At 36.0% G+C, this 22,057-nt stretch overlaps 2 protein-coding genes across 5 annotated transcripts in view; both read right to left on the bottom strand.

Moving 5' to 3' along the window:
* LOC133654287 (rho guanine nucleotide exchange factor 7) overlaps positions 1–22,057 on the bottom strand; it is a 74,528-nt gene that overhangs the window by 42,986 nt on the left and 9,485 nt on the right. The window contains exon 1 of one of the 2 annotated variants that reach the window (XM_062054543.1): positions 20,949–21,113. The exons of the other annotated variant lie outside the window; for it this stretch is intronic. Coding sequence (XP_061910527.1) covers positions 20,949–21,037 — 89 coding nt within the window. The 5' untranslated portion in view covers positions 21,038–21,113. Of the gene's footprint in view, positions 1–20,948; positions 21,114–22,057 lie in introns of those variants that run through there. 2 annotated transcript variants of the gene reach the window in all.
* On the bottom strand, positions 1,362–21,746 carry LOC133654288 (snaclec echicetin subunit alpha-like). 3 transcript variants are annotated; one of them, XM_062054547.1, is made up of 8 exons: positions 21,612–21,746; positions 8,486–8,554; positions 8,342–8,395; positions 8,219–8,249; positions 8,068–8,150; positions 2,109–2,237; positions 1,820–1,916; positions 1,362–1,745 (listed from the first exon to the last, which is right to left on the bottom strand). In XM_062054547.1, exons 3-8 carry the CDS (start codon positions 8,393–8,395, stop codon positions 1,669–1,671), a joined length of 471 nt encoding a protein of 156 aa, XP_061910531.1. In that variant the 5' UTR covers positions 8,486–8,554; positions 21,612–21,746; the 3' UTR covers positions 1,362–1,668. The 3 variants fall into 3 exon arrangements, with proteins under 3 accessions (XP_061910531.1, XP_061910530.1, XP_061910529.1); XM_062054546.1 differs by lacking the exon at positions 21,612–21,746 and adding an exon at positions 14,314–15,334; XM_062054545.1 differs by lacking the exon at positions 21,612–21,746 and having other exon boundaries at positions 8,486–9,583.

Below are 22,057 nucleotides of genomic sequence, written 5' to 3' on the forward strand. Positions count from 1 at the left end.
GAAAGAGAGCGCTATCGTGTAATTAAAAATAACGTTTGTAAGTTTACAACATGCTGGTGTTAATCTGTATGGTCATGTTCAGAGCCTGAAAGGTTATTGTCGGTATGTGTGAGAGAAAAAGACGTATGTCGAAGTTGAACATTTTGTTAGCACAAGATTGGCAATAAAAGTTAAAAAGCGTGACGCACTTTGTGACTTTTTGTGGACGCAACAACAACACAATAAGATGAAAAACGACACATTCAGTAATTATTTTTAGAGCGCACCCAAATATTGAGTACACAATATCAGTTGTCATGCAAATGTTTAATGACTTTTATACCATTCAATAATTTGTGCATTTAAAGCACAACGTCTGCCTGCTTGTGTTTCCTTGGAAAAATCGGACCAATCACAGCGACGCAAACCCAGGATTTTTGGAAGGTGCACGCAAGCTTTGCGTGAGCCTACGCAGGGGTAGGAGGCAAGATGGCGTTGCCTACGCTAGTTATGTGACGCGAGAGTGTACACCAGGCTTTTAAAACAATGCAAGTTTTATTTACCAGTTAGAATGCAAAAAAAAAAAAAAAATACATCCGTCATCATGTCTTTCATATTGACTGTGAACGATAGGCAAAATTCCCAAAAAAGTGAAGTTCCCTTTAAGAGCTATTTACTTATTTTTAGTCATTGACTTTATATCATAATTTTATTGTAGCATTAATAATTATAATTTGTCTATCATAATTTAAACGTGTATGAGAAAATAACTATTCAAACAAGATATTTTAGTTTCCCCCACATACTGTAGAAAATCTTGTTTAAAAATTCTGCAACATCCAGATGATGCTTGCTTTATAAATCGCAAGTGGAATAATGCTTGTTTTCAGAATAAAATACTTATTTTTAATTTAAAAGTCCTGCTAATTTTCTAGATATCCATCCATCCATCTATTGTGTACCACTTATTCCCTTCAGGGTCGCGGAGGGCGCTGGAGCCTATCTCAGCTACAATCGGGCGGAAGGCGGGGTACACCCTGGACAAGTCGCCGCCTCATCGCAGGGCCAACACAGATAGACAGACAACATTCACACTCACATTCCCACACTAGGGCCAATTTAGTGTTGCCAATCAACCTATCTATCCCCAGGTGCATGTCTTTGGAGGTGGGAGGAAGCCGGAGTACCCGGAGGGAACCCACGCAGTCACGGGGAGAACATGCAAACAATTTGTTTTAATTTTTTTTTTCTAGATATACAAAACTTAATTTTGGCTGTCTTATCAAGTAAAACTAACTAGCTAAATGGATAGATAATTCCATTAGTTTTGTTTGTTTTTTCCCACAAATATGGTCTTTTAATCTTATATTTTGTCAGCTCTTTTTTGCAGTATACATTTGTCTGTTCCAACCAAGTTAGGGGTTCATATTTGAAACTTTCTAAATGGAAATAGCTTGGGCTACATATTTCTGTAACCTCCCATAAAGAACAACAGAAACCAATTGATTTGGATATATTTTTTATTTCTTGGTGGCTACTGAACTAAACAGTACTTTGAACCGTTAAAGTAAACATTGTACACATTTTAACTGTATGCATGTTCGAAGTAAACTTAAACCATAACCATAAAGTTGGGCCCCGGTGTTGAAAAAGTTAAGAGGTCGTGTTCTGGAAGATGTGATGGGCTGATTAGTGAGGATCACAGCACGCTTCTTGGCCGCAAACAAAGGGGAACCTGAAGAAGCAACGTGAAGTGACCCATCGACCTTGAAAGAAAAAGTTTGAAGCATGACACTACATTCAATCATAATTAAATTGCTTTCACTGATTATACTCATACCAGATGAAGTGATGAACACACAGTCACCAAAAAAGAAAGATGAGAAAAAGCTCCGGAAATCAAAGGGGCTGCCGTCGGTCCAAACAAAGACTTGCTCCTGCGAGACAAGGTCACATTTCAACGAGAGACGCCAAAAATAACGACTGCATGCAATTTCATTTATTGCTTTGACATGTTTTTATGTTACAACATTATTAGCATCAAACATCACCATGAAACATCAGACATGCAACTACTCCAATACTGAATACCGAACAAAAGACAACTTTGCTACTAGTAAAGATTTTACCGTGACTGCATCAGTGAGTCCAATCCAGGCGGGCCGGAAACCGCCATTCCGAACCAGTTGAGTCACGGCGGCATTTTTAACCGCATCGGTGATTGAGGCCAGATTCCCACCAAGAGCGTTGCATACTCTCTGATGGAGGAAACAGAAGGAAACAAACAAATTAAATGTTTATTATAAGGGGATCTTGTCACATTCTGCCTGACAGTTGAGTTTTGTTTTGGTAAATCCATGTTTTGTGTTCTAAGTTTCCTGCATAAGCTCCCTGTCTTTCATTCAGCAATTAACCTAACTAAGATGCTGGATTATTCTCCCTCGGAATCCACGCCATCGCTACTGCCATCGCTACTGCCATCGCTACTGCGCCTGCACGACTACTCCTGCACGACTACTCCTTATTCCAAGTGCCGCAAGTCGCTAAAGAAGCAACTGCCGTTAAGACACAAGCAAGAGGCAGTGACGTCAGTGACGTCAGTGACTGCCGCGATGCGAAAAGGTAAAGGAAAGATTGAAATCCCGAAACCTTCGGGGTCAGCTGTTACAGAACACAACTGGGAACAAGATTTGAGGTTGGACACAGGACATGATGGGAATCAAGAAGTGATAATACAAATACTTGAAGAAATGAAAGAAGAAATGAAAGAAATGAAAGAAATGAAAGAAGAAATGAAAGAAATGAAAAAAGAAATGAAAGAAATGAAAGAATAAATGAAAGAATTGAAAGAAATGAAAGAAGAAATGAAAGAATTGAAATAATATCTGAGAAAAGTAACAACAGAACACCAACAAGATGTGAAAAGTCTGCAGGAAAATATAGAAAATCTGCAATCTCAGAACAACAGAAGAAATAATGAAGCCACTGAAATGAGCAAACAAATGAAGATCCTTCAAGAAGACAACAACATGCTGAGGAACATCATAGATGAAATGGATCAGGACAAACGAATGAATGATATCATCGTGACTGGGCACCGAATTAAACCAAGATCCTATGCGAAAGCTGTGAATACTGAAGGTGAACCAGATGAAATGGATATGATCTCAGCAGAACAGCAAGTGGTCAACTTTCTGCAATCAAAGGAAATTGAAATTGACATTAATACCATCGAAACATGCATCCCACTGAACGGAAGAAACAACAACGCCACTCCAGTCGTGCTCGTGAAACTCGTAAACAGAAAATCTAAAATGGAATTGCTGAGACAGGGAAAGAAGCTGAAGGGAACAAATGTGTACATGAATGAGCATCTCACAAAACGCAATGCTGGAATCGCCAAGAAAGCACGCGACTTGAGAAAGCAGGGAAAAATCCAGGGAACTTGGAGCACCAACTGTAAAATCTACATCAAGCTGAATGGAGGTCCAGAAGCAAGAGTAATTGTTGTCCATGACATCAAGGACCTGGACAATTTTTAAAGTTTACACAGCTACCAAAACAACGATGATAATGGACTCTGACAGAAAACAAACACCCAAATTCAACATCGACACTACTATGTTCCAAGGGACGACTAAACAAGAGGACCTACATTCAGGATTGCATTCACCTACACTTATTGAGATTATTGAAACAACATCAAAGATTGTTGAACAAGAAAATATGGAACTAAAAAATTTCTGCAACAAAGATTACAAAAACCAGGATTTGGAAAATGATATAGATCCAGATACAAATTTTTTCTCCCACATCAGTAATAATTGTTTTTATTATACAGATGATCAATATAATAGCAACATTACATGCGATAACAAATTGTCAATTATTCATTTTAATAGCAGAAGCTTGTATGCAAACTACAACAACATTAAGAACTTTTTGGAACACATCAACGAACCATTCAAAGTGATTGCTGTTACAGAAACATGGATTGATGATAAAAAAGGAATAGATTTTGATCTGGAGGGATATGAACTAAACTACATCAACAGAACCAACAAAAATGGAGGAGGAGTAGCTGTGTACGTGATGAAGAACCTGAACTACAAAGTGGTAAAAAACATGTCATTTGCTATAGATAATATCTTAGAATGTATAACCATTGAAATATGTCAGGAAAAAAGCAAAAACATATTCATCAGTTGTATATATAGATCACCTAAGTCAAGTATAGAAACATTTGAAGAATGGATCAAGGCTACTTACATGGATAATGGTCAAAGAATAATGTTCTTATGTGGTGACTTTAATATTGACTTATTGAACCCTAACAAGCAAAAGTCTATTGATGACTTCATTGATACAATGTACAGCATCAGTTTATATCCAAAAATCACAAAGCCAAGTAGAATCACAGCACACTGTGCCACGCTTATTGATAATATTTCTACCAATGAGTTTGACAATAACACTACAAGTGGTCTACTTATAAGCGACGTTAGTGATCATCTGCCAGTTTTTACAATATATGATGGACACTACAAGAAGAAAATGGAAGACAAAAGGACATTTCGAAGACTGTGCACAGAGAAGAGGATGACTGCTTTCAAAATTGAGCTACAAAAGCAAGATTGGGACAATGTGTACAATGAAAAAGAGGTTGATGAAGCATATGAACATTTCTTAAACAAGTTCATAATACTTTATGACAAACATTGTCCATGGATACAACTTAGTAATAAACAGAGAAAGAATAACCAACCATGGATGACAAAAGGATTAAAAAATGCTTGTAAGAAGAAGAATACACTATATAGAGAATTTATAGCACAAAGAACTATAGAGGCAGAAATTAAGTACAAAAAGTATAAAAACAAGTTAACAGAAATACTACGATCATGTAGAAAAGAATATTACAGTGAATTATTGGACAGGAACAAAAATAATATGAGAGCAACATGGGGCATCCTCAATAGCATTATTAAAAATGGCACAAAGAGGGACCACCCTCAATACTTTTTAGACGGAAATAAAAACAATGACAACATAAAGGAAGTAGTTGAAAGCTTCAATAATTATTTTGTAAATATTGGACCAAAATTGGAAGAAAGGATTCCAGACCCAGTTCCAATTGAGGACTATAATGATACCATAGAGCGAAATCCCAACTCCATGTTCCTCAGTAATGTGACACAGGAGGAAATAGTTATAATCGTGAAAAAAAGTAAATCTAAGACTTCAACTGATTGTAATGGAATTGATATGGATACGATAAAAAAGGTTATAGAAGAGATCTCAGGACCATTAATGTATATTAGTAACCTATCATTTCAAACAGGTACATTCCCAAACAAAATGAAAATAGCTAAAGTTGCACCAATTTATAAGACTGGAGATAAACATCAATTTACAAATTATAGACCTGTTTCTTTACTTCCACAATTTTCTAAAATCATTGAAAAACTGTTTAATAACAGATTAGAGAGTTTCATAAATAAAAATAGAATACTCGAAGAGAACCAATATGGATACAGAGCTAATGTCTCAACTTCAATAGCTTTAATTGAAATTACAGAAGAAATTACCAATGCAATAGACAGTAAAAAATGTGCAGCAGCAGTTTTTATGGATCTAACTAAAGCATTTGACACAATTAATCACAATATTTTAATCAAAAAACTAGAACGATATGGCATCAGAGGGTTAGTCTTAAACTGGATAAGAAGTTATCTAACGAACAGGAAACAATACGTGAAGCTAGGCGAACACATGTCTACAACGCTAAATATATCCTGTGGTGTACCTCAGGGATCAATATTAGGACCTAAATTATTCAATCTCTATCTAAATGACATTTGTAAAGTTACAAAAGATTTAAAGTTAGTATTATTTGCGGATGATACAACAGCGTTTTGTTCAGGAGAGAACACACAGGAGATAATACAAATAATAACAGAGGAAATTAACAAATTAAAAAGATGGTTTGACAAAAACAGACTATCGTTGAATCTTAGTAAAACTAAAATAATGCTATTTGGTAATAGTAGAAGAGAAAGTCAAACACAAATACAAATAGACGGAATAGAAATTAAAAGAGTAAATGAAACCAAATTTCTAGGTATAATGATTGATGATAAATTGAACTGGAAATCTCACGTAAAAAATATACAACATAAAGTAGCAAGAAACAAGTCAATAATGAATAAAGCAAAACATGTTCTAGACAAAAAATCACTTCATAGTCTATACTGCTCACTAGTGTTACCATATCTGAGCTACTGTGTAGAAATATGGGGAAATAATTACAAAAGTACACTTCATTCATTAACGGTGTTACAAAAAAGATCAGTTAGAATAATACATAATGTTGGATATAGAGAACATACAAATCCTTTATTTATTGAATCAAAGATACTGAAATTCCACGACATAGTGAATTTGCAAACAGCTAAAATTATGCACAAAGCAAACTATAACCTGCTACCCAAGAATATACAACAATTCTTCTCAACAAAAGAGGAGAAATATAATCTTAGAGAAAAATGTAATTTAAAACATTTGTACGCACGTACAACACTTAAGACCTTCAGTATATCAGTATGTGGAATTAAATTATGGAATGGATTAAGCAAAGCAATCAAACAATGTACTAATATGATCCACTTCAAGAAACTCTTCAAACTTAAAGTGTTTACAAAGTACAAAGAAGAAGAACCATGACAAACATTTTCAATTTATTTCATCCATTCATTCATTCATTCTTAAAGTAATCTTACTTATCTCATCATATGAAATATGACTTTCTTCACCAATTATTATTATTAAATTCTTACTATTATTTATTTATTTATTTTTATTGTGATTACCGTATTTCCTTGAATTGGCGCCGGGAATATAGTATTCGCCTGCCTAGAATTACAGCCGGGTCAAACTCGTTTCGCAAAATAATTAGCGCATGCTTGGCACTTCCGCCGGGTCAAATATGAGTCATTAAATGACTCCCGCCTCCAGGTGGTAGAGGGCGCTAGTGATCCTTCTTGCGACTACCAGTACTGCAGGAGACAGGTACTGCAGAAGAAGACAACAAGCAGCAAGCATGCAGCAATTGTTTGCTTGCACTTTTACCATGGAGGATTACATATCTAAAATAAAACCGTTTTCTAAACTGGACTTTCAATCGAAGCAGGAGGTAATAATTAAAGGAATATCTCCAGAGACTTTTAAAATTGAAGAAAGATGAGAAAGACTGCCTTTGATCAGAAGCAGCTGCACATGGACCCATCTACAAGTAAAGGTAAGATCATAATAACGTTTTTTTTATTAAATGTGTTTTTAATGATAAGGTATGCGCCGGAGTGAGAAGAGGTTTTAAAATAATTAGAGCATGCTTGCTCATTCCGCATGGTTTTGGTAACCGCAGGAGTGAGAAGAGGTTTTAAATTAATTAGCGCCCCTGCGGCTATTCAAGGAAATACGGTACATATGGAGTTTATTGTGAATAAATTGAGAACAGGAAGTGAATAAAAAAAGTTTCAGCAACTGTTATGTAAAGAAAAGGGGTAGGATTAAATAAGCTCTGCTTCTTCCTACTCCTTTTCGAACATGTTGAAAAGAGAAACTGGAAATTGTGATGTATCATGTTGTATGCTTGCATGTTCGAAATAAACTCAAACTCAACTCAACTCAACTTAAGTTATTATTTTTCCTTGTTTTTCCAGGACTAATCACACTTTTCTGGCTGATATATTTTCAAAATGTAGCTCATTTTCCCTTTTATCTATCTAATTTTTTTCACAATTGAGGTAGAAATTAAATGTTGAATCTAAATCTAATGTTTTACCTAACCTGGCAAATGATTCCCAGGAATCTAAACACAAGGAACCGCTTTTAAACAAGAACCAATTTTAGATTCCCACCCCTTTTGGCTCAAAAATGTTGGCGACCAATGTGGTAGACGACCAGAGACTGGAAAGTAAAAAGTACTTTGTAGAAGTGTTGAATGAACAGCCGAAACAAATACATGACTGATTCTAACTGGTTTAGCGTTACGTCAGAACTGCTGTGTGAAATTGTTGCGTACTGTACCTCTGCATCAGAAAAAATCCTGGGATCCTCTTGCAGGATGTAACAGTGGCCTTCCACCTGAGTCCATCCCGGAGGACAGCAATCTGCAACACAATTGTTGTTTTAGGTCAAAAAACCAAAAACAAACATTCAAAAATTCTCAGCTACCAACCTTTTTTTTTCTTTTCTGCAGGCGCAGCCCACTGAAAAAAGCATTACCAACACATGAACATGGCAATAAATGACAGAGAATATTAAATGTTAATTCAAGTTAGTCGGGGAGATTTGAACATACAGTTCCAGCTATCAGTCCACTGATCCCACAGAGGAGGAAGAGAGTAAACTGCATCTGTGCAAAGGTAGAAAAATACGGTTATGCTAAAAAATTGTCACATGAAACAAAGTTGGACTAGTAAGATGTAAAGTTGTGTCGTTTTACCTTTGCAGTGAAGATGCTTTATGCTGAGGACGACTTTGAGCCACCTTTTTATGTTAACTTGACACAGCCCTAGAATGTTCTGTATGTTAATTATGCAACGATTATCCGCAAAAAAACCCAAACATTAAAGGCTTAATTTAATTAGCTAATTGAGTTAAATCATTAAAATGTAATTAACGTAGAAAACAGGTGCAGTCCACATTGTTCACTTGGAACTGTCCACAAAATGGTCACTTGTGGTGAGGTGTGGCACTGACACATTTGAAGTTTCATTTATACTTTAAACCATCCATCCATCCATCCATTTGCTACCGCTTATCCCTTATGGGGTCACGGGGGGTGCTGGAGCCTATCTCAGCTACAATCGGGCGGAAGGCAGGGTACACCCTGGACAAGTCGCCAACTCATCGCAGATTACATTTGAAATGTTATTGGCCCTGCGACAAGGTGGCGACTTGTCAAGGGTGTAACCCACGTTCCACCTGAATGCAGCTGAGATAGGCTGCCAGGAAAACTAATTTTGATGAACTTTTTTCAAAAAACCTTAATATATTTGGTGTGTGTAATGTTATGGATGACAGGGTTCTACTGCATGTACTGTGTTTGGCTTTTAGGTAAGTGCCTTTTAAAGTGTGTGCCCACCGTAGTGTCACGGGCACTTCACAAATTGTCAGTATGATTATGCACTTTGCTGCACTAACACACCACACCCAGTATGAACTTCATTTTTAAACGCTCTATAACAAAAACTGCAGTTAAAAAACAAAGGGCTGTACATCAGAATAAGTAAAAATATAGAGAAGCATAAAATACAAACCCACACGAAAATATCATTTTGTGGTAGGGTAGTTTTTTTTGCCCTGTATTTGATTAGCGATTTTTACCTAAGAAAATGGTGAATATGATTGTAATCATACAGAAAAAAAATTTCCTCCAAAATTGAATTGAAAAATATTTATATTTTATATAAGTGATATTTATTTAATTACATTTTTGAGAGGAATAGGTCTTTGGTGTATATAGTAAAAGTTTTAGCTCTTATATTTTTGTTCAGTGTACATTTCTTGGCGGTGGCTTCCATACTTGCCAACCTTGAGACCTCCGAATTCGGGAGATGGGGGAGGAGTATATTTATAGCTAGAATCCAGTGAAAGTCAAGTATTTATATATATGTATATATATATATATATATATATATATATATATATAGCTAGAATTCACTGAAAGTCAAGTATTTATTTTATTTTTATATATATATATATATATATATATATATATATATATATATATATATATATATATATATATGTAATATATGTATGTATATATATATATATATATATATATATATATATATATATATATATATATATATATATATATATATATATGTAATATATGTAATGCTAGCATGCTAAGCATTACACTAGGAGCCAAGCACCACCACACGAAGCATTCGTTGCACAAACATACTAGCTTTGTTAGACAAGATCATGGATTGTATTGGACAATATAGTTTACATACGAAATGTCCATTTCCATTTATTACAAGTAATAAGAAAACGTAAATGCCTTACTTACCATCAGATGAAAAAATCTTCTCCGCCTTCAATCGTCTCCATCTTTCAAAGGCATTCCCGATACAAATCCTCGTTTTGTTCCTGGTTTTGTCATGAATAAGTTGAGAATCGTAACGACGCCTTTTAGATTTACTAAGATCTGACATGTTTAGTAACTTTACCAGTGGCAGTAGCCAGATGAAGTGCGTAACTGGCAACCTACTCAGTGGCCTAGTGGTTTTAGAGTGTCTGCCCTGAGATCGGTAGGTCGTGAGTTCAAACCCCGGCCGAGTCATACCGAAGACTATAAAAATGGGACCTATTACTTCCCTGCTTGGCACTCAGCATCAAGGGTTGGAATTGGGGGTTAAATCACCAAAATGATTGCTGCTCCCAAGAGGTGAACAAATGCAGAGGACAAATTTCACGACACCTAGTGTGTGTGTGACAATCATTGGTACTTTAACTTAACTTAACTTAACATGGATGTGACACATTACTGACTTTTTAATTGGTCAAACAGTAGAGGGCGGGCATCGAAATTAAAACATTAACAAGATTTCGGGGATGTAAATTTAATTTTGAAATGAGCATATCCTGGCTGAACTACAGTTATCAGTTATAAAGGTGTTCGAAAAGAACATGATTTATTAATGCCTTTTGACATATCAGGGCCATTTAATGATGACATTACATGAAATTATTACATACGGCTCCTTTAAAGATGTAGACAATGGGTTCCACTATTTAAAGTGCTTTGAGTCTCTAGAGAAAAGCGCTATATAAATATAATTCACTTCACTTTGAAACCAGGAAGCAAAATCATAACAGATAGGCACTCATGTCACATAACGACGAGGGAGTAAGAGATAGAGGGACGCTTCAAGCTGACGACTCAAAAAAACAAAACATACTTGAAAATGGCAGAGGGATTCTCTCTCGCAGATTAAAATCTTCCTTTAGTGAGGAAGTTGATGTGCGGGAAACCCATATTAATGCATGTCGTTGGCCATATTTAGACAAATGTATGCGATTGGAGAAAACAAGTCCCAAAACCTTAGTTTTAGTGGTTTACTCTGTTAACCAAAATCATAACTGCTCTCCTCATCTGAGACGTCCAACACAAATTTAGGAACGCACATTAAGGTGAGTTGAGTTCATGAAAAGTTTTACCGCACGTAACAATTACCAACTGTTCCCAAACAACACACAAGTCATTGTTGTTGGGGTTTTTTTTGTCAAGATATAGATAGATGCTGTTTTTTTACACTCTTGGCAGAAAAAATTAATAACATTATAAGATTGGGCCAAAGAAAAAGGCAAATTAAAATAAATACATATCGTAGGGTCCGGGGACCCCTAGAGGTAGTTGTAGTGTATTTTATCAAATATACAATTTTAACTATATATACATAGATGCTGTTTTTTTTACACTCTTGGCAGAAAATAATTAATAACATTATAAGGTTGGGCCAAAGAAAAAGGCAAACTAAAATAAATACATATAGTAGGGTGCGGGGACCCCTAGAGGTAGTTGTAGGGTGTCCCAGGCTAAATGATGGATAATTAATAGTAATGTACCCTCTCAGTTACAGTATCATTATACATGGGGGTCTGTAGCTTAATACCTGTAATACTGGGGGTCATATATATATATATATATATATATATATATATATATATATATATATATATATATATATATATATATATATATATATATATATATATATATATATATATATATATATCAGTGGAGGCTCCTCCATAGAGGTGGAGGAGGCCTGGCCTCCCCAATAATTTGAGAGAAGAGAGAGATTTAAAAAAAACAATAAATATATTTATTTTATTTATTTATTTTAACAAAAAACATATTTTTTATTTTTTATATTCATATTATTTTAGTTTTGTTCATAAATCTAAATGTTCCCATGGCTAAAACCCAATATTGCAATTGTAAAGTAACAGGCCAGATTTCCCTATCAGTTTGTATTAAGGGAGGCCAGGCCTCCCCTAGGAAATTAGCTTCTCATAGAAGTCAATGTAATGCATGCTTTTTCATGCCAATATGTGATTGGCCAGATCACTGAAAATGGGTGGGCAACGGAGGCCTGGCCTCACCATGCATTGTGTCCAGGGCTGAAAGATTGACATTTTGTTCGTCCAATCACATGCTACTGGTTCATTTGGAATCAATCCTTTCCTTTCCTAATCAACACAGAAGCCATTTTGAGAATTCGCCAGCCACTTCAGTCAAACAAACACTCGCCATAGTGGCTACGAGTGTCCTATCAACTTGTGCTTTTCAGGAAATTTAGAGAACACCCCTGGCTATCATCCGTGAAGTTTATAGCTCATATAGCCAAATACTTTTGCTTAAAACGACCTCGGAAATCGGCGAGATTCTGGCGCAATTTAATAGTAAATGAAGCCAGCACCAACCTGTGGAGTGGAGTCCAGGAGAGAGCATGCCGCCCCTCAGCTAAACCAGATGTGAGTTGAACTAATTAGATGTCTCTACCAGTGTTACACCACTAGTTCTCAGTAGTAATAACACTCCATTTTGTCTGTGTTTCTCAGCAGATAAAGCCAACTGGAACCATATTTTTACATATTTTATATTAAATATATTGAATAAAACTACATATGATAAAGAAAGTGTTATCTTATCTTTTTTATATGCTAAACTTGATTAAATTGGTGATTACATGTTGAAGCTGTAGAAGAATGAAAAATGTAAGCTAAACAAAATTGTTTTTAACTACATAATTAAAATTCCTGCCTTTTACACATGTTCACTTGGCGTTTATATAACATCCAAATGTCATTTCTCAGCTTAATTATCAGGCAGGCTCATAGACTTACAGCAATGTAATTTCTTCAGGAAGGCACAAGGCTAAGCTCTGCACAATGAATTGCATCAGCAAGAACTTTCTGACTGTAGCTTACACTCCAAATAGTATGCCTTTGGCCAGCACAAAGACAGATAAGAGAACAGGGAACATTCCATCGCGAGTGAAGTGAGCAAGCGGAAAAAAATGGCCTCCTCAATTCTGGAAGTCACCAGCCTCCACTGATATATATATATGTATATATATATATATATATATATATACATATATATATATATATATACATATATACATATACATATATATATATATATGTATATATATATATATATATACATATATATATATATACATATATATACATATATACATATATATACATATATATATATATATACATATATATATATATATATATATATATATATATATATATATACATATATACATATATATATACATATACATATATACATATATATATACATATACATATATATATGCATATATATATATATATATATATATATATACACATATACATACATATATACATACATACATATACATAAACATAGACATATACACATACACATATATATATACACATATATATACATATATACATACATACATATACATAAACATAGACATATACACATACACATATATACATACATATATACATATATACATACATACATGCATACATACATGCATGCATGCATACATACATACATACATACATACATACATACATATACATACATACATATACATGTATACACACGTATATATACACGTTTTATATACACATATATACATGAATATATATGTATATGTATATATATATACATCTATTTATATATGTATGTATGTATAGATATATACGCATATAAATTATATTAGGGGTGTTTTTTTCGAATTTTATGTAATTCGCACACAAACGGATCATGAAGGCTTCAGTGTGTGTTGCCGCTTCACCTCCTTACTTGTGTGTGTGTTCGCGTAAGAGAAAGAGGTCTGGTCTGCTTGCACAATATCACTAAAATAATGTTTGCAGATACACTTCTATACCATGAATTTCTGCTTTGTTTTACTGCTTTGAATGAAATACTTCTCTGAACTGGACAAAATGAAGGTGATCATACAAAGCACATGTTCATGGAGGACAGATAGTGCTGCTTCACATATTACAGAAAGGTAAGATAAACACTTCAAAAATTTTGTGTATTTTATCAAAGCAAATGGAAAAGTATTTGATGACAACTTTATCAAATATTTTTTTGTCCCATGTTTTCATGAAAGTGAATTACTCCCTTCTTTTTTCTTATTTTAACGTGCAACCTGTATTAACAATGATTTGAGCATTTATGTTAAAAACAGAAATAAAACTCCAAAGGCATCTATGCTTCACCTGGTGTTAAAATGACTGCACGTTCATCTTATATCTCTCAGCCAAAACGTTTTGTTCCCAGTGCACTTTTCAGACACACCAAGCTGAGCCTGTTTAGGACAATTAAGAGCCACCTGGTGGATCGACCAAGCCCTGAAATGTTCCACAAGTCAATGATTTAATGAAGCCTATTAACTTAATGTTAGACAGTTAGAATAAAAGTGCTGTATTAATAGCATGCTGTATTGGCATCAAACATGAGCGCTCTGCTAGGCCCAGTTGAGAAAGAGTACAAACAATAAATAACATGCTAAAAATAAATACATAAATATCAGTGCGAACAGCAGTGAAAAACAGTGTAAGTTATTGGGACGGATTCAATATATCTCAACTTATGGGTTCAGTTGGTTCTGTGACCAAGCTTGCAAATTAAACCAGCCCCCCCTCCTCATTAAAATGAATTGAAAGCTTGGCCCTTCCAAAACACCACAGTAACATATAACATGCCTTTTAAAACTACATTTTAGAAAATAGTTTGAAATCAAGCCAATAAAACGTAGTTTTATGAAATAATGTAACAATATTTACGACGTTTACCTGAGGACACGACTAATGCGGTGTCCCCTGTTTTGTTGTCTTAGTCCATGGGTGTCAAACTCTGGCCCGCGGGCCAAATTTGGCCCGCCGTGTAATTTCACTTGGCCCGTGAGGTGATATCAAATTAACACTAGAGCTGGCCCGCCGATTAGTGATGGGTCCGGCAACACAGATGCATCGGCGCATGCGTCGAGCTCATAGAGCGATACCCTGTGTCGGTGCGCGTACCGCTTTTAGAAAGTCACGTGACCGATCATGAGCTGCTTTGGTCACGTGACCGATACGCGAACTGTATCGCACTGACGCCTCCTCTGTGCCCTGTGAGCAACGTTCCCTCTAAGGTGCACGCCTGCGCAATTGCGCACTGCTCAAGCGTCTTCTGCGCGCACTGTGCGCCGCACAGCAAATATATGCCGTGCACCAAATCAAACCCATCTGAATTCTAAACAAAATAAACACATTTATTCTGTGTAATTTTGAAATGCAACTTTGAGTGACAGTGACAACAAGCGGCCCTAACGGTGTTCGTCACCAACACGCATAGCACTAAGCCACTGGTGCGTTTATGGCCACACAAAAAGTCGGACAACTCAAACACCACACAAAGTTATACTATGACTCCTCAGTCATACGTGTGCTTATTTTTATGTCATTTATTATTAATGTTAATTTATTGATATTAATCATGGAATGCTGTTACTAGAGAAAGTTACAGGAATGACGGCGTGGCGAAGTTGGTAGAGTGGCCGTGCCAGCAATCGGAGGGTTGCTGGTTGCTGGGGTTCAATCCCCACCTTCTACCATCCTAGTCACGATACCTGTTCACATTATTTATTGACTGTATCTAAAAAAGATAAAAATATATTTTTATTTAAATTAAGATATGAAATAATCCTAAATGAAATACAATGACTTGGTTTATATTATTGTATATACTAGGTCATAAAATCAGTGTCAGTTGAGTCGGTCCATAGGTTGCCTGTAGGGATTTTTAATGTCCAGTAGATGTCAGTATTTAGTGACACAGTATCGACACAGTATCAATACAGTTTTGCAATGTGTCGAAACGCTTCATGACGCCTCATCAACCCATCACTACCGCCGATTATATACACACCACTAATCCTCATACTAGCCAAACCTCCCGGGAGACACCCAAATTTCAGTGCCCCTCTCGAGAATTGTAACGTCCCCTTTTCGTCAAGTCCAGCGAGTGCTGGCTCAGTTACGTAATATGTGCAGCTTTGGCACGCACACACAGCGCATACTTGATCATCAACGATACAGGTCACACTGAGGGTGCCAGTATAAAAACCTTTAACATTGTTAGAAATATACGCCACACTGTGAACCCACACCAAACAAGAATGACAAACACATTTCGGGAGAACATCCGCACGGTAACACAACATAAACACAACAAAACAAATACGCAGAACCCTTTGCAGCACTAACTCTTCCGGGACGCTACAATATACACCCCCGCTACCTCCAAACCCCCCCCACACCCACACACACACACATACACACACCTTGTAGCGTCAGGTTCCAGGTGTTGTGCCGGATAATGCACCCCCGGCGTAGAATGCACCCCCTGACGGGAGTGTTATATCAACTAAAGCCCACACTTAAAGTTTCCACGTGCAAGATTGAATCTATTTAAAATAGTTATTTAATAAGAAGCCAAAAGTGCAAAAACAATAATGTTCGTGTTGGAGGAGTTGTGAATTAATGAAATATGAAATCTGTGCTGCAGTCTGCAGGTGTACCTAATATTGTGGCCCAGCAGCGGCTGGGTTTGGAGGTAGCGGGGGTGTATATTGTAGCGTCCCGGAAGAGTTAGTGCTGCAAAGGGTTCCGGGTATTTGTTCTGTTGTGTTTATGTTGTGTTATGGTGCGGATGTTCTCCCAAAATGTGTTTGTCATTCTTGTTTGGTGTGGATTCACAGTGTGGCGTATATTTCTAACAATGTTGCTTATACGGCCACTCTCAGTGTAACCTGTATCGCTGTTGATGAAGTATGCTTTGCATTTACGTGTGTGTGCGTACAGGAGCCGCTCATATCTTGTGACTGGGCGGGCACGTTGTTAGAATGGATGAAAAGCGGACGTGACGACAGCTCGTAGAGGACGTTAAAGGCAGTGCCTTTAAGGCACGCCCCCAAGACTATGGAATACGAGATATAATGACTGATGAACACCTTCGTTTGATAATGAAGGTTGCCTCAGCTCAAAGCCTGAGCCCCGACATTAATGAACTAGCATCCAAGAAAAGATGGCAGGTATCTGGCTTGGGCACATCAGATTAGATCAGTGTGTTGCAAACTGAGCAGTTTAAAGTCCTGAATGGTTGGTTTATTCATTGTTATTTTATTTTCTAATTTATTAGCCTGTGGAAAAAGTGCATGTTGATATTTACCTAAGAAGGCTGCAAATAGAAAAGAGGCATTCAATTTTTATTTAAATTGTATTTGATATGCCATTGATATTTTTTAATTATTATTATTATTATTTGAAACTCGACTTTGCATGTCACTATAAAGTTATATAAGCCTTGCTTGTTCAATATTTAATGCAAATATTTAATGTTTGGGTCCCTATTAAAAAGGTTAATGTGTTCATCCTTGGCCCGCGGCTTTGTTCAGTTTTAAATTTTGGTCCACTCTGTATTTGAGTTTGACACCCCTGTCTTAGTCGGATGTCTTTGAGTGATGGACCGGTTGGATTTCAATCACGTGACCAAGAGCCACTTCCGGTTTTCGGATGATGGCAAACCACCAACATGGCTGTTGTTCAGTTACTACCCACTGCACCGATGCCATACACTGCAAAAAGTCAGTGTTCAAAAACAAGAAAAAAAATTACAAAAATTAGGGGTATTTTATTTGAACTAAGCAAAATTATCTGCCAATAGAACAAGAACATTTGGCTGGTCAAGACTTTCCAAAACAAGTCAAATTAGCTAACCTCAATCAACCCAAAAATACCTTAAAATAAGTATATTCTCACTAATAAGAAGTGCACTTTTCTTGGTAGAAAAAAAAGAGACCTTTTTGCTTAATATGTTGAAAAATATTGTTAAATTAAGTAAATGCTGGTGCCATTATCTTGACATAATGATTTGCGCTCGGCATTACATTTCTTGAAACCAGCAAACTTATACTAAAACTAATTTATTGTTCTTAATGGAAAGGCAACAAGGCAACCGCTTGTTACTCTCGGGGTCTCCAAGCCGCTCAGGCAAATCATATGGTCTAAAAAATGCTTTTTTCCATCGATAACATGACATCATAGCGCCAAGTGCGTGCTCTTTCAGTCAATTAGTGCGCATATTTACAGCCCGGCCCCCGGCCAAAAATGTTTTAATCGTAATTTTGAGGAATTTATCTGAATGTACATGAACTATTTCTGTTCAAAATTGTTTGAAATGTTAAATGTTTAAATATTAACTGTCAGTTTACTGTACTGTGCCAACTGTACTACTATATGAGTATGTATTTTCTCTTGTTTCATTGGAAATAAAACAGCAAAGTCCATTTGGCTGTCATCTGTTTTAATTATGAGACACAATTGTGTCAAAATCATGATTTTTTTTGTTCATCCTTGAAATAAGAAATTATGACTTTAAAAAAGTAATGTTATACTTGTGAGTGTTGATGACACAGCTTTGCAACAGTTGATATTCTAGTTTCAAGCATGTTTTACTCAATATAGGTCATCAAATCTCAGCAACAAGCTGTAATATCTTACTGAGATCATTTAGGACCAAAACACTTCAAACAAGTAAAACAGTCTAACATAAAATCTGCTTAGTGAGAAGAATTATCTTATCAGACAGAAAATCAGCAAATATCACCCTTATTTGAGATATTTCATCTTACTTAGATTTCAGTTTTTGCAGTGCAACCGTGCCACGCCGTCCCCATTATGATCCAGAAACGTATATGTCTAAGCCTGAATATAAGGAGGATGAGCTACAAGTTTTAGAAGCTGTGTGCTGAACATATTAAGCTTCAGTGAAACACTAAGCATCATGCAGCAGTATTTGTGTGTGTTAAACAGGAAGTACAAACTGCGAACATAATAAAACAATCACTTACAGAACAATGTTCTCACTAGGATTCAGACTGATGGGATGTTCATATGTTCCCGTTTGGATGAAGAATGAATAATAATCCTCACAAAGGATAAAAAAAAAAAAAAAGGTGCCACAAACAAGCATCCTTTCGTGTCTTTCTTGCCATCTCTGGGTCCAAGTTGGATGTCAGAGTTGATTAACTTCTCAGTTTATGGCCACAACCTTCTACTATCCAGGTGAGAGGCATGATTTACAATTTAAAATGAACTTTCACCAACTCAGCGGCAATGCAGCAGCTCACTGCCTCAATATGTCAATATAGCAGAATAAGCTCGTTAGCGCTCTGTGATCACGGCACCACTAAACATAGTTTGTCTGTGTTAGCACGTATAATAACAATATTAATAATTATTGATCATTATTCAATTCACAAGGTGTAAATAGAGTATGGTTGGCGTTTTTTTTGGATGCACTGCAAAAAGTCAGTGTTCAAAAACAAGGAAAAAAAAAATACAAAAATTATCTGCCAATAGAACAAGAACATTTGGCATGTCAAGACTTTCCAAAACAAGTAAAATGAGCTAGCCTCAATGAACCCAAAAAGTCAATTTGGCTGTCATCTGTTTTAATATGAGACACAATTGTGTCAAAGTCATGATTTTTTTTTTTTACATGCTTGAAATAAGAAATTATTACTTTAAAAAAGTAGTTTTATACTTATGAGTGTTGATGACACAGCTTTGCAACAGTTGATATTCTAGTTTCAAGCATGTTTTACTCAATATAGGTCATCAAATCTCAGCAACAAGCTGTAATATCTTACTGAGACCATTTAGGACCAAAACCCTTAAAACAAGTAGAACACTCTAACATAAAATCTGCTTAGTGAGAAGAATTATCTTATCAGACAGAAAATAAGCAAATATCACCCTTATTTGAGATATTTAATCTTACTTAGATTTCAGTTTTTGCAGTGTGTTTTTTAAAAGGCTTTATGGACGCAAACGATTACTCCCATCATCTGCATTGCTAGCCACCTTGTACTTGCCGTAATTAACAAATTAGAATGCATAAAAAAAGAAAAATGCATGCGTTCTTGTCTTAATAGCGATTGTGAATGACGGCCAAAATTCTCAAAAAAGTGCAGTTCCTTTTCAAAGACAAATAGACAAGCCAATTATCATCAACACATGTTTGAATGTTACCCAATGGGGTGGATCCATTCATTTTGAAGAAGAAAAACCTTTCCCAAAATTGAAAAGCTTTCAAATCACCAAAGAACAAAAGTATGAAGGCACATCATTTGTTGACATCTGGTTGGCACATGAATCAGGTCAGGGCCGGATCTAGGCAGGCAGGCCCGGCCCTAACCAATCTGGAGCCCTAGGCATACACATCGGCAGTGAAGTGTATATACTCACAAGAAACCGAATAGCTTTGTCTTTGACTTTTTTTTTTACTCAAAGAAAGCAAATTAACAATCAGAATAGTTAACAAGATAAAAAAACTATGAATAAATAAATGAATACAAAAAATAAAAAATGAATATATGAAATACAATATTTTTTACATACATAAACACAAAATAAAACGTGTCAACGAGTTGCATAAAATAAATTAAAAATACAATATAAATAAGGCACTGCACAAAACAAGATATCAAACCAGTATGACTTTAACAACTATATTACAAAAAAAGGGGATCCTACAGAGTTCTCTATTTGTGCTTTTTAATATTGCATTAACTAGAATGACTTACAAATTACTGTACACCAGGGAGTGCTGTAATTACCTAACGTTACTTATTATTTTCCATAACAATTTAGCCCCCTCCACAATATTAACCCGACGTTAAAACAGAACTAGCTATTTATTGATTAGCAATTGCCGAATCATGTAACATTAGCTTAATGCTAATACGCCAGGTTACTATCACATTCTGTAACAGACAAATAATTTCATGTAGGCTAACGTTACCTACCTGCTACCTCTGTCTTTTTCTCCTTTCTCCTCCTCTTCTTTTCTCTTTTTCCTTCCCTGGGCACCTGACAGTTTTGGCCGTTTTGACATCTTGTGTTGATTTTTTTGATGTGGTGACGTCCAAAAAGAGACATGATACGGGAATGGAGGGGGCGCACCGTGCGGGGGGAGGAGTTGGCGTAATGTTGTAACAAATAATATTTCTATTAAATAGGCTTTACTTTGCATTTTAATTAACGTGGGATTATTTTTTGTATTTAGAAAAATTAGTACCAACTTTCTTTTTTTCTTTTTTTTCTCCAACATTTGTGGCACTGGCATGGCGCCCCCTGATGGACGGCGCCCTTAGCATTTGCCTATACCAGGGGTCGGCAACCCAAAATGTTGAAAGAGCCATATTGGACCAAAAATACAAAAACAAATCTGTCTGGAGCCGCAAAAAATTAAAAGCCATATTACATGTGTCATGAGATATACATTTAATTAAGAGGACTTAAAGGAAACTAAATGAGCTCAAATATAGCTACAAATGAGGCATAATGATGCAATATGTACATATCGCTAGCCTAAATAGCATGTTAGCATCGATTAGCTTGCAGTCATGCAGTGACCAAATATGTCTGATTAGCACTCCACACAAGTCAATAACATCAACAAAACTCACCTTTGTGCACTCATGCTCGACGTTAAAAGTGTGGTGGACAAAATAAGACAGAAAAAGAAGTGGCATAAAACACGTCCTAGAAAGTCGGAGAAAGTTATACATGCAAACAAACTATACGGTGAGTTCAAGGACCGCCAAAATTAGTAGGACAAAACGGCGCTCGCCAAATACTCGAATCAGTGAAGCACGTTTAATATAAACAGTGTGATTTGTAACAATTAGGGAGGTTTGTGTTATGTTTGTCCTCCCACAGAAACCATACTAAAACATAAAAATAGATTTTTTTTCCCCTCATCTTTTTCCATTCTTCATACATTTTTGAAAAATCTCCAGAGAGCCACTAGGGCGGCGCTAAAGAGCCGCATGCGGCTCTAGAGCCGCGGGTTGCCGACCCCCGGCCTATACGGCCTATGCCACGGGTCGGCCCTGTAGGCAGGCATGTATGA

This window comes from Entelurus aequoreus, linkage group LG07 (assembly GCF_033978785.1).
Source record: "Entelurus aequoreus isolate RoL-2023_Sb linkage group LG07, RoL_Eaeq_v1.1, whole genome shotgun sequence".
NCBI classification, from domain to species: domain Eukaryota; kingdom Metazoa; phylum Chordata; class Actinopteri; order Syngnathiformes; family Syngnathidae; genus Entelurus; species Entelurus aequoreus.